The 16897-nt window shown below is 52.8% G+C and overlaps 1 protein-coding gene across 2 annotated transcripts in view; it reads left to right on the plus strand.

Annotated features, from left to right (window-relative positions):
* Positions 1-15472, plus strand: part of MAN1C1 (mannosidase alpha class 1C member 1) — a 56797-nt gene extending 41325 nt beyond the window's left edge. Inside the window, exons 5-13 of one of the 2 annotated variants that reach the window (XM_032132720.1) lie at positions 69-149; positions 2246-2340; positions 5937-6060; positions 7809-7902; positions 11217-11332; positions 11508-11727; positions 12822-12994; positions 13556-13671; positions 14117-15472. In XM_032132720.1, coding sequence (XP_031988611.1) covers positions 69-149; positions 2246-2340; positions 5937-6060; positions 7809-7902; positions 11217-11332; positions 11508-11727; positions 12822-12994; positions 13556-13671; positions 14117-14237 — 1140 coding nt within the window. In that variant the 3' untranslated portion in view covers positions 14238-15472. Of the gene's footprint in view, positions 1-68; positions 150-2245; positions 2341-5936; positions 6061-7808; positions 7903-11216; positions 11333-11507; positions 11728-12274; positions 12613-12821; positions 12995-13555; positions 13672-14116 lie in introns of those variants that run through there. The other variant, XM_032132721.1, reaches the window with a different exon arrangement.
* Positions 15473-16897: the final 1425 nt, after the last annotated feature.

Below are 16897 nucleotides of genomic sequence, written 5' to 3' on the forward strand. Positions count from 1 at the left end.
GGGGACCGAGGGCTCTGCAGTTTCCCTGTGCACACCCTGCTCTCAGGGCTGTCCTCGTGTCGTTGCAGAACGGAGAAGCGTCCCTGTTCGAGGTGAACATCCGCTACATCGGAGGGCTCCTGGCCACCTACTACCTCACTGGAGAGGAGGTTTGTCCCCACAGCTCTGAGTGTCCCTCACAGCGCCCAGGAACGAGCTGAGAGGGCTCTCCAGCAGCTCTTCTCTGAGCACCAGATAATCCCCCCATAACCACAGGCTAAACCCATCGTTTTTGTGAATATGGAAATGCCACTAATGTTCCTTTAATTAAGCCTCACATAATTACCTTGCACACACCGTGCACGGCTCATTTGCCAAAGATCTTTTCTCCTGTGGGCAATTCTAGCGAGACACGTTTGCAGTTGGACACATTGCTCCCCGGGGAATGCCGTTTGTGGGGATCTTTGTACTTGTTCCTCTCTAGTCCAAGTCGGGTGAGATTTCATCAGACACCATCCCAGATCCCGCCTCGGGCTAAGGAGGGCAGCTGCTGAGGGACAGGTGCTCCACACTCCGCTGAACAGTCCCTCTGGAGCAGGAATTCCTGAGATAAAGTGCCCTGGGATACAGAGGAGGAGGGTGGCAAACAGGGCAGGGCACCTGGATCTACACCACCTTCTGCTGGACGTGTCCAGGGGCTGGAGTGAGGTGATCCTCAGGGTCCCTTCCTACCCCCAAACCGTTCTGGGATTCCATGGTTCTGTCCTGATGGCCCCTGTGACAAAGTGATGCAGCTCCAGAGTGTCCCCCTGGGTGTCACAGCCCCTGTGGTGGATGCTGCATCCCCCTGGAGCCCTGGATAAAGCATGAGGATCTCATTTCCACTTCCCCCCCTCCTCCCCAGCCCTGCCAGAGGCCGGGGCATAATGCCATAATCTGTTTGATAATGTGCCTGGGCTGGAATTTTACAGCTGGCTGCAGGGAGATGAGGAGATTATTCCTTTGCTCAGGGAGTCTTTGGTGAGCTGAAACTCTGGTTCAAAGGGGAGTTCTGTGAGGACTGGCCCTAAATGAGAGCTCAGCTCTGGTGCTGCCCCACCACAGAGGGTGGGGTGGCTCCTCGTAGTGACACCATTGATCCAGGAGCAGCTCTGTTACTTCAGTTGCATTTTAAATGAGTTCCAGGAATGACTTCCCTCTGTGATTCCCCTCCAGGGAAAACTCTCAAAGACTCAGTGCCCCGACTCAGAGTCTGTCTCAGTGACAGCTTCAACAGGTTTCAGATCAACAGAGCAAAAAGAAACCACATTAAACCACAAAACTCCAGCAGTGACCTCTTGAAGTCCCATCGACAGCTGGGGCAGTGCCTGTCACTTACCCAGTCAGTGTCACCGGGCTGAAAGGCAAAAACCAAGTCCCTGTCTCTTGCTTTCCCTTCTGAACCAACCCCCTGTTTCCATGTGAGAGCATCAAAGGCCTGTGAGCCCACAGGAGAGCTCAGGTTTCCTCAGTGCTGTATTTTTAGAGCAATAAATTCCTGCTTTCTGAGAGCCACCACGACAGGGCTAGAGGTAAAAGGCTTGTGCTTTATCTCCTAAGTCACTTAGAGGCTTCTCCAGATCAGGACTAATCTCTGCAGCGAAGATTAGTGCTTGTATCAGTTTGTCCCAAAATAATTGTGTGTGCTTGCTTTGTGCTGCAAGCCACCATAAGCTGCAATTTGACTGGAAGGCCCAAAACGGAGGCATTACAAATGGAAAAGGGGCAGCTTAGGCATGAAACCACGAATCCTTCTGGGCAGAGAGCTGCAAGGAGAGGATGGTTCGTTTTTACGGCAGGAGATGACACGGGCTGGGCGAGCCCACGCTGTAAATCTAACGGTGCTTCAGCCTAGAAAGATTCCTTCTGATTGTACCTCAGTCATTCCAGCTCCTCGTGTTCTCTGCCATCCTGGGAACGGGAAGAATTTGGAGAGTACTCTTAGGACCAGCTCAGATCACAGGGTGCTGGGCTGTTGTGAGCTGCTCTGGTCCAGGCTGAGGCTTGGGCAGGGGACTGGGTGCTGGTTTAGTGCAGATTTTAGAGGAAATTTAGAGATGCCAAAGGTCAGTGAGACTTCTGGTTCAGATCTCTTGTGCAGGGGAACCAGGGCACAGCACACCTGGAACAGCACTTCCAGTGTTTTACAACGGTGTGTTTGGAGAAGGGGACGTGAAGGAATCCTGGGTGACTCGTTTCATCAAATATTTATCCTCTCTTTTAACAGGTGTTCAAGAGTAAAGCTCTGGAACTCGGAGAGAAGCTCCTGCCAGCCTTCAACACCCCCACTGGAATCCCACGTGGAGTCATCAACCTGGGCAGGCAAGGCACACGTCCTCACAAGCATTTCCTTTAGTTCTGGGTGTTTGGGAAGGACCAGGAGCAGCAGCAGCAGCTCCTCAGAGCTGCCCCCTCTAAAGCAGATTCCTCGAGGTCATTTGCTTTGCCAGCTCAAACCTTGGCAGAGATTGCAGGTGACTCAGGTCAAACCCAGCTGTGTTTTATTAATTTGGGGCTGTCCACAGTTTTTTCCTCTGCCTCCTGACAGGGCTCCCTGCTGCAAGTGCATTTTCCTCACTATCATCTGCTTTGAAAGGTGATTTTGTAGTCTGCTCGTAGCATGGGTTTTTGTGGTGTGCCCAGCTAGATGCGTGTGAATTTATCCAGGAAAAACGGATTAAAAAAATAGGAAAAACTGGGAAAGGGGGTGGATGGGACTGGCTGATGGTTGTGGTGCTGGAAATGGGGGAGAATACAGAACACAGCCCTCAGCCAGGCTCTGTCCTTCCCTTAGAGCCCCCACACTCAGGTCGGTGATGCTCTCATGGCCAGGGGAGGCTGAGTTCAGTAAATCCCTGCAGAAGGTCGGGCAGCAAACAGAGGCAGAGCTGGAGCTGCCCTCCTGCTCCCTGGCTCTCCTGGCAGACAATGCTTTGCTGGTTCTGATGCCTGCAAACAAATCCTGCGGGTGAGAGCTGCGGGAAATGTGGGTTAACAAAGCCTTTCATCCTCACCTCTTGTGAAACTCTGGAAGTCATTATTCAGCCCTTAGCCCAAATCTCCTCCTTGGCTCTGCGAAGCAAAAGACTTCCAAATATTTGGCTCACGCTGCTGCGTTGCTCAAATATCACTGTCACCCCTCAGTTGTCTGATGTGCTCAAGGTCCCGGGGAAAATTGGAGCCACCAGCACGGCTGTAATTGTCCTTTTTTACAGCACAGACACATCCTGCTTCCTCTGTGGCTGATAAAGGCTCTGCATAGACTAACCTTTCACAGAAATGCCAGACCCTCCCCTGCCCTTTGTGAAGACAATTGAAGCAGCCTCTCTCTGCTCAGACTATTCCCAAAATGTTTTGCCGATGACCTTGAGTGAGAGCGAAGAAAATCAACAGAACACCCAGCCCATACCCAGAACCCCATTGCTGCCTGGACCTCTGGCTGTGGGGCCGTGAAACTGCTGTGAGGGCTGGAGTGGGAATCGATTCAGGAGCAGGGATGAGGGGAGCTGTATCCACAGCCTGAGCTGCTGTAGGAACACGATGAACAGCCAAAGGCTGTAAACCCACAAGGGAGGGGAATTAGTGTGGAAGTGGAAGCAGAGGAGGGTGAGGTGAGGCTGTGAGACCACGCTGACCCGAAGAGCAGGGCCAGAACAAAGCCCAGAAGAGTTTTGCAACAAGGAGTTCTCCCTCCAATCCTGGTTGTGCAAGGATGTGCTAATTCCAGAGAGACCTCACCACCCCAAAAGGAGGAGGGTCCTGCAGCATGTGTGGGCCTCTGTTGGTGGCAGCTTGGGGGCGTGGGTTTAGAAGGACATTCAGAAATTGGAAACAAAAACCCCCCTGGCATTGAGTCAATTCTGCACATGCATTTTCGAGGGCTCAAGCACAGACAGCACCCCCAGCTCTTCCATAACCAGCTGGATTTATCTCCTCCTGTCACCTTTTCCTCTGGGGTCCCCTCTCTGCTGATGAGCTTCCCTGTGGCCGCCTGCTGTCCGCTGGCTCTGTGTCCTATCTCACACAGCCTTGTTTTCCATCCTGCTGCTCCAACTGCCTCGTTGTCTGCCAGGGCCTGGAGTTCTGTGTCTCCTCCAGCTGCTGCTCTGTGCTCCCTGTTCTGCACTGTGATCTCTCTCCCTGTGCCTCCCGTGCTCTATCCCTGGCCCTGCTTTCCCTCACATCTCCCTAAACCCTCTGTACCTCCGGATTTTTCCTCACCATCCTCTCCTGGCCTCTCTCCTGACTTGGCACTGGTTTTGCTGCTTTGGATCCCCATGAGGGAAGGCGATGATTTGACATTCCAGACCCACTTATCTGGGAGATAAAGGAGGTTCTGGGCACGTTCTTTTCTCTTGGAGGCCAAGGTCCTTTAAACAGTAGCTTCCTCTGAGCTCTTACAAAACACAGCAGCTGTGAAGGCCCAGTTTGTCCAGCCTGTAATGCTGGTAAAGAATGTTTTCCTGCAGGGGGTCACTGCAGGCTGCTCTTTAACCCAGGGACACGGTGCAGATGGGCTCTGTTTCCTGCAGACCCCTCTCCACGAGCCTTGCTGTGCTGTTTGACCCAAGGCTCAGGCTCCCAGCGGCACATCCCATGCTGGCTGTGGTTTTTGGAAGGGCAGGTCCCTGGGACAGGGCTGTGATGATCACTGTGACCCCACAGAGCTGCTGTGACAACAAACACAGCCCCGCTTGGCTGCTCCAGCCCCGCTGAGCGGGGAGGGCAGCTCTGTGAGGCTGTGTTTGTTACAGCCTCCCTCCAGTGCAGTAAATAAAGGCAAGTAATTGACCCTTTACAGGAGCGAGAGCACCCTGGGGCTGCTCCAGGGTCAGCAGATTCGTGCAGTGCTGCGTTGGATCTCACATTTAGAACTTACCTGCTTTATCACATCATTTTGTGCCACTGCTGAGGTTTCTTTCCACCCTCATTATGTATCTCATTGGATATTCATCTGGATTAGCGTTACATTTTGACATTTTTCTATTCATTTCTTTATTAATTCATTAATGCCACACTCGCCTGGCCAGGACTGGCTCCCGACCCCGCCGGGGTTCTTGGGGTGCCCCTTGGAGCCGCGCTCGGTGCTCCCGAAGCAGAAGTGCTGCTGCAGCCTCTGGCCCTCGGCAGGGCAGGCTGAGCCCGGCACGCTGCTGATCTAATGGCCCTCTTTGTCTGCAGGCAAGCAAACAGCTCAGGACCTGCGATGCTTTTCTCTACATCACAGCCAGGGAAACTTCTTCTTGGGTTTTTTTTTTTTTGTTCTCAGAAGGATCATTAGTTTTCACCTCCTGTAAACAACAAACCCTTCTCCTCTCCCAGCCAAGCTTCCCGGCGCCATCTAGTGTCACCCCCACCCTTCCCTGTCCCTGGAAACCTGTCACCTCCTCGGGATTAACTGCAAGGAGATGGAAAATCAAAGTGACGACACCTCTGAGGTGGCTCTGGGCCAGCACCCGCAGAGGCTGCTTTGGGACCGAGTCCTTACACACAACCCCATATCCTTCAGGACATTGCCCTGTCTGGGGGGTTCCAGAGAGGCCCAGAGCTGTGGGGTACCAGAAGGATATTTTATCCCAAAATATCTGCGTGGGGCAGGGTGTCAGTGCTCTTCCAAAGCTGTTTTTCAGCTGAGCTGTTTGGGAGGGATTCCTCTCCCACAAGAAATGCAGTTTGTGCAGTCTGTGTGTTAGCCCAGTCCTAAACAATCTCTGTAAAACTACAGCTCCATCCCACTGGAACTGATCCTGGAAACCTGTGTCTGTCCTAAATCTCTCTGTGTGTGCTTTCCATGGCCCTCATGACACCTGGGGTGCAGCACATGCCCCTGGCAAGGGCAGAGCTGCCCTGGGACAGGGCCACCGCAGGCTCTGGCTGTGTTTTCCTGGCAGTGAAGGCTCCCTGTTCTCTCCTTGCAGTGGCATGAGCTGGAGCTGGGGCTGGGCATCCGCTGGAAGCAGCATCTTGGCAGAATTTGGGACCTTGCACTTGGAATTCCTGCACCTCTCTGAGCTCTCTGGCAACCCAGTGTTTGCAGAAAAGGCAAGTAACCCCCAGCCTGGGCCTCTTCATCCTCCTGGAGTGTTTTTCCCAGTGTGGGTGAAGTTGTGTGAATTTTACTCAGATGAGGGCATGGCCAAGATGAAGCCATCAGGTGGGTGCAGATCCCTCAGAAACCTGCTTTGAGGGCAGAATCCAAACTGCCCCCCATGAGCCCAAGGGAAATGGGGCTTCTCCAGAGTGCCACAGTGGGGTAAAACCAGTAGGATTGCCCAAAAACCCTTCCAAAATGATGCTTTTCCAGGATATGTCCAGTGCAGGTCTGTCAGCTGTGAAACAAGGAGGGAATTGAAGGAGAGATGGGAAAAAAAGGAGGAAGAAGCCGGGAGAGCAGAGTGGAGCGAGGATGGAGTGGATGGAAAGCAGTGAGGGTGGGATGAGCAAGAGGAAAGTCACAGAGGAGGGAAAAGCAGAGGGTGAAGGGAAACAGGAAACTCTGTGGGAAGATAAGGAGAGGCTGGGGATGTGAAATAAAGAGACAAGCCCGAGGTTCCTGAGGACAGGGATAATGACAAACTGCTCCCAGGGAGGGGGAGGCGAGGAGAGGCCAGGGAAGGGAGCAGTGAAGGAAAGAAAGGGAATGAGGGGAGGGGAGAGATGAGGAAACACTGGAGATGCAGTGCTGAAAACCAGAATTGCATCCTCATTCTGGGTTCAAACTGTGGCATTTTGAGCCAGGGTCAAACCTCTGTCCCCAACCTAATGGATTTTCCTCTTCTCCTCCTAAGCCCGTGGAGGGAAAAGGGTAAAAACCTTTCTAATGGACTCTGCTGGGCTGATGTGTGCACAGAAAATGGATCACATCCACCCTGACACCCTCAGAGAGGGAAAATGTGGGATGGTGTGGGCTCAAACCTGTGGGAAATTACTGCAGAGGAGCAGATCAGCTCATGAACTCCCAGCTTGGGACTTGGGTGATTTTAGCAGGAATTAAATTCCATCTGTGTCTTTTACTCAAACCTGTCATTAATATGCCAAGCTCCCAAACTCCAGTAAACATCACGGAGCCTGACAACTTCCTTGGAAGCACTGGCTTAAGCCTGTAGCCAGCTTTTGGCATGCAAATTGTCAGATTTTGTAAAAGGTTTAGAGTGAATTAGCTGCTCTGTAGGTTATAATAGAATATTTATGCTGCATGGAGTTTAACTGGGTCCCTTAAGGGAAAGGCCGATTGGATTTAATGGGGGTGAAACCAAGGGAGGCTTTAGAGAGTTAAGTGCTGGCTGTTCTGGGGTATTAAAGGAACTGTCCGTTGTTGAAATTAAAGGCCCCAATTCATCACATTAAGTGACCACATGGTGAATTTAAGTGCTGTGTGAGTCACTCATCCCTGCCACTCCTTTCCCTTTGGATCATGGGAAAAATCACCCCTGGCATTGCTCACATCTCACATTTCCACCCAGATCCCCAATCACAGAATCAGATTGGGGTTTGGGAGGCGCCTTAGAGCTCCTCCCATCCCACCCCTGCCATGGGCAGGGACACCTCCCACTGTCCCAGGCTGCTCCAAGCCCCAATGTCCAACCTGGCCTTGGGCACTGCAGGGATCCAGGGGCAGCCACAGCTGCTCTGGGCACCCTGTGCCAGGGCCTCAGCACCTTCACAGGGAAGGATTTCTCCCTAATATTTCATCTAAACCCGCTTCCTTTGAGTTTTAATCCATTCCCCTTTGTCCTGAGCAGCCCTGGCAGCAGAGCAGTAACCCCACCCTTGTGTCTCCTCTCCCACAGGTGATGAACATCCGCAGGGTCCTCAACAGAGTGGAGAAGCCACAGGGCCTCTACCCCAACTTCCTGAGCCCAGTGACGGGGAGCTGGGTGCAGCGTAGGTATCACCCTGCCTCCCCTCCTGCCTGCAGCATCCCAGAGGAAGCAGCAGCCCAAGCAGTGCCCAGGCAGGCAGGCTGTGGTACATGTGATGAGATAACACAGCCTTTGCAGGGTGCAGCGCAGCAGTTGTGCACTTACCCCATCAGCCCTGTGTCCAGCTGAGTGTCCCACGTCCAGAGAGAGAACCAGGGCCTTCCCTGCACAGGGGAGGGTCCTGGCACATGGTCCAGCACACAGGGATTGGGAACCAGCACAGCCCTGTGGGATCCTGCACGGAGCCCACAGAGCTGCTTGGGTGAGATTCCCCTCCGGAGTGGCTGCAGCAAGTGAGGAACCACCTGGAGAGGCAGAGGGCTTGGAGGAGTCGTGGATCCCCCTCAGATCCAGGGATGAATTCTCCTGTGTGCATTCATGTTCCTGTTACCATGGTACCCCTGCAGAGAGTGATTTGGGAAGGAAGGATGAGATAAGAATGTTTTGTTTTCTCCTGTTGGGAACCCAGCACTGGAGATGTGGCACGAGGGAGATCCTGGCTCTGGTGTGCAAGGGGAGCCAGAGTCAGGGAAGGTCTTGGAGAGAGCGGGGGAGTTCTGGAAGCAGTGCCCCCAGGGAAAGGTAACACACACAGCCCCTTCCCCACCCAGGGAGGAGACTGTGCCCCTCCTCTTGGGCCACCCAGGGGCAGAAGTTCCTGGGGTGGGAACAGGAGATGCCACTTGTGCAGCTGTGCCCTGACCTCCACCTTCTGCTCTCTTACTGATCTGCTTGGTTTGGCTGCTGGATTTGATGTTCCTTTGTCAAAGCAAAGTCTCTTTCTGCAGAGGCTGCTTTGAGCCTGTCAGTGGGTGACATGTATTATTTACGAAGGTGACTCTGAGTCCTCACATTGCCTGGTGTCCCCATGTTTTGTTGCACTTTTTGCCGGGCTGGATCACTCCAGACCTTTCCCATTGTCGCTTTTACGGCTCTGGTGGCAACAGTGGCTGAGGCAGGGACAGAGCTCTGGCTGTGAGCAATCCCTGACCTTTCACTGGCAGGGCTGATCCCAGCAAAATGGCTGGGAGGGTCACAGTTTTCCCATTAAACCAGAGCTGCCCTTTGGTGCTGTGAGGAAAAACCAGGTTTCTGTTCACCCCATTGATTGATCCTCGCTCAGGGTTATCCCATCCCTTTGTCAGCAGCTCAGCTTCCCCTCTGCAGAGTTGCTGTTCTGTGTTTCCCCTTGAAGAGCTGATCCCCCATCCCCTGCTGCTCCCTGAGGTTCCCTTCCCTTTGGGTTATTCCTGCTGGCAGCTGCCAGTCCCACACTGCACATCTGGGCAGACACCAGCATCAGTTCTGCCTGCTCAGTGCTGCTGAGGGGACGAGGAGGAGTTCCTGGCTGCTCCGTGACTGATCCCTGTGGAATCTTTGGGAAACTGAGGAGCTCTTACCCAGCTGGGGGCAACTCTCAGCTGGATACCCAGCCCTCATCTCTTCTGCCATGAATTTAATTCTATTTTCTGTCTGCAGATTTCCCTGCATTGCCCTGAAGTTGCTGATGTAAAGAGGGGCCTGTTGGTGCTTCTCAGAGCACATCCAAAGTGGCCTCTGACTGCTTGTGTTGGGAGAGGCAGATTCATGCCAAAGGCCTGGAAATTTCCTGTCTCCCAGACAGACTTCCACAGGCTGTTTGTGGCAGCTGCTCAGGATATGACCTTGGGATCTGACTCCAGATTCCAGGGAGGGAGAAGAGTGATCAGCCCCTTCTGCAGCTCCAGTGCTGCTGGGGAGAAATAGATGAGGACCAGAGCAGGGAGGCATCTGCAGCCTGCTCCCCGGAGGTGCCAGGCTCTCATTTTCTCTCTCGTCATTAAAGCTCTTTGCAGGAAGCTGTTTTCCTTGAGATTGCTGTGATTTTCTTAAAAGGTGTATCTTTGACCTGGCTGAATGAGCAGATGTTGTAAGTAAAGAGGCTGTGCTGCTCCTCAGTGAGTGCAGTTGTTACCTCTGGGAAATGAAAGCCCAGTCCCCTGCTGGAGGCAGGGATTTGTTTATGCAGAGTGCCTGGGAGGCAAACGCTGCCAGGGCTGCTGCCATATGGAAGGCAATTATGTACCAGGGCTGCAGCTTTGGTGAGTTTATGAATGACACACTCAGGATCACAGAGCTGCTCTTTAAAGGCAGGCTGTGTTTGCAAATACTCTGCCCTCTCTCCTCGCACGGAAGCCGCGTGTTTAATCCCATTGTTTTGCCATGGATTATTCCCTGGATCATTGGACACAGTGTGTCAGGGATGTTTGCTCTTCAGGTCAGGAAAATGCATGGCTGTTAGTTTCTGCTGCTGGGAGAATTTAGCATTTGGAATAAGCCTCGGGACTTTTTCTGTGTGCAAGGAGAGGGGAAACAAAAATCTGAGCAGCTCTGAGCACCTGCTGCATGTGCTTAGCTGGGAGATGAGGATGGGGCAGAGCCAGGGGTGGACACTGTTAATTAACAGGGATGGCTCAGTCCAGGGAGGGTAATTTGTCTTGCTCTGCTAAAAATGGGACTGCTTGACTGCTTTAAAGAGTGAGAAGGCTGCTGTTCCCCCAGGGGTACAGTTTGAAGCTGTAAATCCATCCAGCAGCTCCCCCCAGGCACAAACCTGCAGCCATCAGGCCCATTTCACACTGCAACCCCTCAGCACCTCCTGCAAGGTCAGAGCAGGGGGTGCTCTGAGCAGACAGCCTTGGAAGTTTGATTTCTGCAGGGGGAAATATGCAGTGCACATCCCTGTACCTGACTTTATCATTTTAATGTGCCAGCAGCCCCCAGCCTTCCCCAGGGCTCAGAGTCCCTCCGTGAGCCAGGAATACAAATGGCACCACGCAGGAGTGTCTCCAGCAGCCCCTTGCTGGCAGCTCTGTGGGATGCCACACCTCTCCTTCCTTTCCTGAGGCAGGGAGACAGCTCCCAGGGGCTCCATCTACACGGAAATCTATCAATACCCACCACTGCTTTTGGTTTATGAGGGTGGATTTATGATGATGGCTCCATAAACAGGAAGCATCTTCACGTTGCAGTATAAATAACGTGTAAAATAAGGCCTCTGAATGGTTCTGGTAAGGGATACTAATGCTCTGCAAAATGACAGAACATTTTTCTTCTGATTGCACTTTCCACCTTCCTTCCTTTCTGAAAAGCAGTGCTGCAAGCTCTCCCCAGGAAGCTGGGAAGAGGAAGGAGAGAACAAGGGCATTAAATAGGACATGATTGTTTCCCCTTTGTAGAGCAGCTGCTCATTGTATATCACGAACCTGAAGCTCTTTTCTGGCTTTCCCACCCCAGACCACGTCTCCATCGGGGGGCTCGGGGACAGCTTCTATGAATATCTCATCAAATCCTGGCTGATGTCAGACAAGAAAGACTCTGAAGCTAAAAAGATGTACGACGATGCCTTGGAGGTGAGGAGCGAGGTGCTGCTCTGTGGTTTTTGGGGGGGACATGGTTCATAAGAAGGTTTCAGACCTTCAGAATAAGTCCTTGGATTTCCTGGGTACTCACTCCTGTCACTAAGTAACACTGAGTCAGTTTTACTTACTGTCCACCCTCTTGAAATGCTGATTTTCATCCCTTCAGGCGATAGAAAAGCATCTGGTGAAAAAATCTGCAGGAGGCTTGACCTACATCGCAGAGTGGAGGGGTGGCATCCTGGACCACAAGATGGGCCACTTGGCCTGCTTCTCTGGGGGCATGATTGCCCTGGGAGCCGAGCACGCCGCGGAGGAGAGGAGGCAGAGGCACATGGAGCTGGCTGCAGAGATCACCAGCACCTGCCACGAGTCCTACGCACGCTCAGGTGGCCTGGGGGGTCCCTGGGGTCACCCACAGCCCCAGGAGAGTGGGGTTTGCCTGGCAGGGGTTTGCTCTGGGCTGTTCTGTGCCTCAGCCGCATCTGCACCCCTGGGTGGGGCTTTCTCTGGGCTTTCCTGGGATGTCTGGGAGGGACAGAAATGTGCTCTGTGGAGCAGCAGCTGGAGCAGAGGGACAGGCAGCTCCTGGGGCACAGCTGGGGCTGAATCCTGGTCCTGCCTCAGCCACAGTCCCACGGGACATCCCTTTGCAGGCAGGAGGGGAGGATTAGCAGGGATTAATTGCAGAGTGTCCCATTATGGAGCAGAGCAGCTGGGAAGCCCAGCAGGGCAGTGCTGGACACCTGCAGCTGCTGGTGGGAACCAGAAGAATGGAGTTACTGAGCCTCTCCCAGCTGTCTGAGTCCTCATTTCACAAGTACAATTTCCTTCCACCATGCAGAGCTTTGGAGAGCAGTGAGTGGAGAGGAGTGAGGGACTGGGTTGGTTCTCTGCCTGCAGGAGCTGCTTTGGACACCACTGCTTTCTTTGTAGGCATCCCTGCAGCTCCTGGGAGGCTGCAGGCAGCTGAGGCAGCTCTCCAGGACCTTGTCAGGCACAGGTCTGTCTCCACAACTGCATCCAAGGATTGTTCCACACCTTCCCCACACCGGCCAGCCCAGTTTGGCAGCTGGTGCCCAGCATGTTTGCCCAATAAACTTCAAGCTAACCTGAAATGATGTTTGCAAATAATTCTTTTTCCCCCCCTCCAGCACTTACAGAACTAAAACAAGCCATGTGAACTAACAACCCTGTTTTCCAACAGGGAGAGGGTTGGTGTCAAAAGCACAGATCTGAGTGCTGGAGAGTGCTTGCAAGACACTGGGATTTTTAACTCAAAAAGACCAACATACCCCTGATGTTCTGTTGATAAAAGCAGTGAAGTTGGTTCAGCCTTTCCTGATCCCTTCTCTCCAAAGGCGCTGCAGAAGAAAAAGCTTTAGTTGAGTGTTGGCATCCTGAGCAACATAACAGCACCTGGACAGTGCCCCTCTCATGTGCTCCCCTCTCAGTGCCCAGTTCTGTGTGTGCTTCTCCCCAGATACCAAGCTGGGCCCCGAGGCCTTTCGCTTCGACGCGGGCAGCGAGGCCATGGCCACGCGGCTCAGCGAGCGCTACTACATCCTGCGGCCCGAGGTGGTGGAGAGCTACATGTACCTCTGGAGGCTCACCCACGACCCCAAGTACAGGCACTGGGGCTGGGAGGTGGTCAAGGTAAGGCTGGGGAGGGCACAGAGCTCTGCAGGTGGCTGCATTCCTACAGAAAGCTTCGCTTCGGTCGGTGGAAGGAGCGGAAATTATTTAAATGGTGTTAAACACCGAGATACGCCAGAAATGCTCGAGGTCGGGTTGGATGGGGCTCTGAGCAGCTGGGTCTGATGGAAGGTGACCCTGTCCATGGCAGGGGGGTGGAATTGGGTGATTTTTAAGGTTCCTTTCAACCCTAACTGTTCTCAAACCCATGAGCAGTGGGGCAGGAATACACAAAGTGCCTCAGTGTAGGTGTTATTTCCGTTGTGGATGTTTTATTCTCCCTTTTGGGCTGCACTGCCATCTATCAACCAGCCAGTTCAGGTGGCTGGTGTTTCCCTTGCTGTTCCATCAGAGCCAGCCTGGTTCCCAGAGCCTGGAGTAACCCCCACGCCCCTCGGTGAGGGACAGAGGCTGCAGGAAACCTGGAGTTGGATTTGTAAACTGGCTTGGAACGCAGCTGAGGCTGATGGATGAGTTACTCCCCACTGCTGCGTGTTGCTGAGGTCTCTGTTCCTTTCCCAGGCCCTGGAGAAGCACTGCAGGGTGGAAGCTGGGTTCTCTGGCATCCGGGATGTTTACACCACCACCCCCACCCACGACAACATGCAGCAGAGCTTCTTCCTCGCAGAGACTCTCAAGTAAGTCTGGGCTCACAGGGGCCTTCCAGAGCAGCACAATTCCTGCAGCATCCACTTCATGAGCCTCAGATTAAAAAAGGGGAGTCTTTTCTTCCAGGGAGAGGTGTCCCTCCCCAGGGCAGGGGGCTGGAACGAGATGAGCTTTAAGGATCTTTCCAACCCAGCCCATTCTGTGGGGAAACTGGGCAAGGCAGTGGGTGCTGCAAAGCTTTGGGAGTTTCCTGCTGCAGAACCACTGCTGCCATTGGCACCCTCGAGGTTCCTGCTCAGGTGCTGGGTTTGAAGGACTCTGCTGTGACCCAGAGCTGCGTTAGGTGGGAAGGGTGGTGATTTTCCAGGGAGTTGGGAGGGTGTCACCACATACAGAGGCAGCCATCACCTGTGCCTGCCTGGAGTCCCTCCTGAGCTCCTTTAACCCCTCTGTGTCCCTCTCCCGTGGCTCCAGGTACCTCTATCTTCTGTTCTGTGAAGATGATGTGCTGTCCCTGGAGGATTGGGTGTTCAACACCGAGGCTCATCCCCTGCCCATCAACCACACGGACTTTAAAGCAGCAGTGCAGCCCTGAGGCCCCTGCCCAGCTCCTGCTCCCCCAGCCTGGGCAGACTCTGCTTTTCCTTTCCATTAAAGGAATTCCTGTTGTTCCTGAAATGGTATTTGGGGGCACTAGTCCAATTCCGGACAGTATTTTCTTGGGAAGATGAACCATGACTAAGCACCTTCTTTTCCTCTGTGAGGAGCTCTCTTAGGCTGATGATGAGATGTTTATTCTGGGCCATACACAGTTCATAGACATTCCTTTATACAGAGAATTTATATGAAATCCACTGATTTTGCTTTCTAGTGGCCAAAGGACTGGAAGTTTGCCATAAAATAGACTTTACACACACACACGCATCCTCCTTTCCTTCTTCTGTTTCATTTCTGCCTTTTATCTGCTCCTGGATTTATCACCTTTCCAGTGAACAGTTTTCAGTATTCTGGGATTTCTGGTGCTGGGCTTTGGGGGCTCTTCAGGAGGGACAGGAGGACGAGGAAGGGCAGTCGTCCTTGGTGTGGGAGAGCAGCTGGAATGCTTGGGCACGGGTGAAGAGCCAGCTGAGAACTCGGGAGTGAAGGGAGGACAGGGAAAGGTGACGTTTTAGTTGGAAAAGAAAAGGATCAGACCCTCCACACACAGGAGCAGCCTCAGGTTGGAATTTGCAGATTTGCAGGCCCTGCTCCTCGTGGGGGACTTGAACCACCCTGATCCCTGCTGGAGGGGTAACTCAGCAGGACAGGAGCAACCCAGGAGGCTCCTGCAGTGGATTGGTGATAAATTCCTCCTCAAGTGACAGAGGAGCCAACAGAGGGGCTCTGCTGACCCCAAACTGAAGCTCCAAGGCAGCTCTGGCTGCAGTGGCCATGAGATGGTGAGTTCAGGATCCTGAGGGCAGGAGGGAGGGGGAAAAGCTCCACCCTGGGCTCCAGCAGAGCAGACTTGGGGCAGGGAGACCCCAGCGGTCCCCTCCAGCCTCAGCCATTCTGTGACTCTGTGGTGTCAAAATTGTAACTAAACCAAAACCTGTCTGCAGGATTCTTGCTCCTGATGTATTTTTTATATACTTTTTTTCTGTGCTCTTAAAACACATTTACCACCCATCACATCTCATTTAACTTTCCTTTATCGGGTTTTTTTTTGTGTTTTTTACTTTTATTTGGAACTAAATGTTACGAGTCACTTGTAATAATTTTACTGCTGTAATAGTCAGATCTGTGAAGCAGAATAAAAGTCTTGTAAAATAAAAAGCCTGTTGGGGTTGATCCTGTAAAAGACCGGTTACTCCATGCTTGGAACGAGACAATGCTGGTGAATTTAAAGAGTTTTGCACAGCGGAAGTTGATTTCTGGGGGAATCCAGGCAGTGTTTGACAGCAATTCCCAGCTCTCTGAAACAGCTGGATCTGGGATCAGCATTCCCTCTGATCACTGCAAAGCTCTGTGGCCCTGGGGGATGGAACATTTTTGTTCATTCTTGTGACAGCCTCGTGACAGTTGGTTCATTCAGCAACTTGGGGGAAATAAAGTTGCTTTGAGGAAGTTGTGAAAACAGAAAATGTTGTTTCTAAATTCCTGCCTTTGTAATTCCCTGAGAGAAATAAGATTGTCAGATGGGGACTTAGCATTATCCCAGGGATAAAGATGCTGGCTGGTAAGCCTGGCCTAGAGGAATGGTTATTGGTAAATAAACATCTTGGGAGTGAGCTGTGTTATCCGGGAGATTTGGGGATCGGGAAGCTCTCGTAGCTCAAAGGATTTTGATAATGGATTAAGGGAATTTCTTAAATAAGAACGCCCTGCTCTTGGAATAACACAGAACACTTTGCCTGGCAGAATTTAAACCCCCAAAATAAACAGCAAGGTTCTGGTTTCCTTTAGGAACAGATCCTGGTGTTACCTGAGAGCTCCATGGTTGGCTTCCCTTTCACACGAGTGAGTGGCAACATCCCACACCCTGCCAGAGGAAGGTTCCTGCAGCTCAGCAGCCACACCACAGGTCAGGAGGTGTTTGAGCTGCCCTGAGGAGGCAAAGCTTATCCCTGACTCTGCTCCCAGGAGCTCCAGGCCAGGCACAGCAGAAGCTTTTGGTTGCAAGCGGCCGCGCTCGAACGTTTCCGATGGTGCCGAGGCAACTCTGCAAACTCCCCTGCCTGGGCTCCCAGATATCCCTGAAATCCCCAGGGATTAAGCACAGGCATCAAGCTCAGCATGGCCGTGTTTAGCAGGACTTAAGATTTACTCCAAGGATCAGCTTTGTTCCAAGGCCTGGCCCTGATCCACACCAGGGATTTTTCTGTCCCACAGCACTGCAGGTAACGGGAATGTTTGTCCTGCTGTGCCTTGAAATGCTTCTGCTCCTCCCTTCCCCGAGCCCTGGCCGGATGCTGCTGCACCCTGGGAGCCCTCCCTGTGGAAGCAAGGGCTGCATCCGAGCCCAAATTCCTCCTGCCAGGTGGGATTTTCCTGCCCAGAGGGAACCCCTTGGTTTCCAGACTTGGAGCAGGTGAGTAAATGGAGTTGCACTGAACCAGAGGTTTGGCTGTAAATGCCTCACGGGAAGGATCTGGGGAGATGTGTGTCCTTCAGCTGCTTTTCTGCCTTCCAGGCTCAGGCATGTGGGAATTCGGTTGGGTTTTGGTGGTTTTTTCCTGCTTGGAGTCACCAGGCAGTGCCACCAGCCTAGGTTAT

The sequence above is a fragment of the Corvus moneduloides genome, chromosome 23 (assembly GCF_009650955.1).
Source record: "Corvus moneduloides isolate bCorMon1 chromosome 23, bCorMon1.pri, whole genome shotgun sequence".
NCBI classification, from domain to species: Eukaryota; Metazoa; Chordata; class Aves; order Passeriformes; family Corvidae; genus Corvus; species Corvus moneduloides.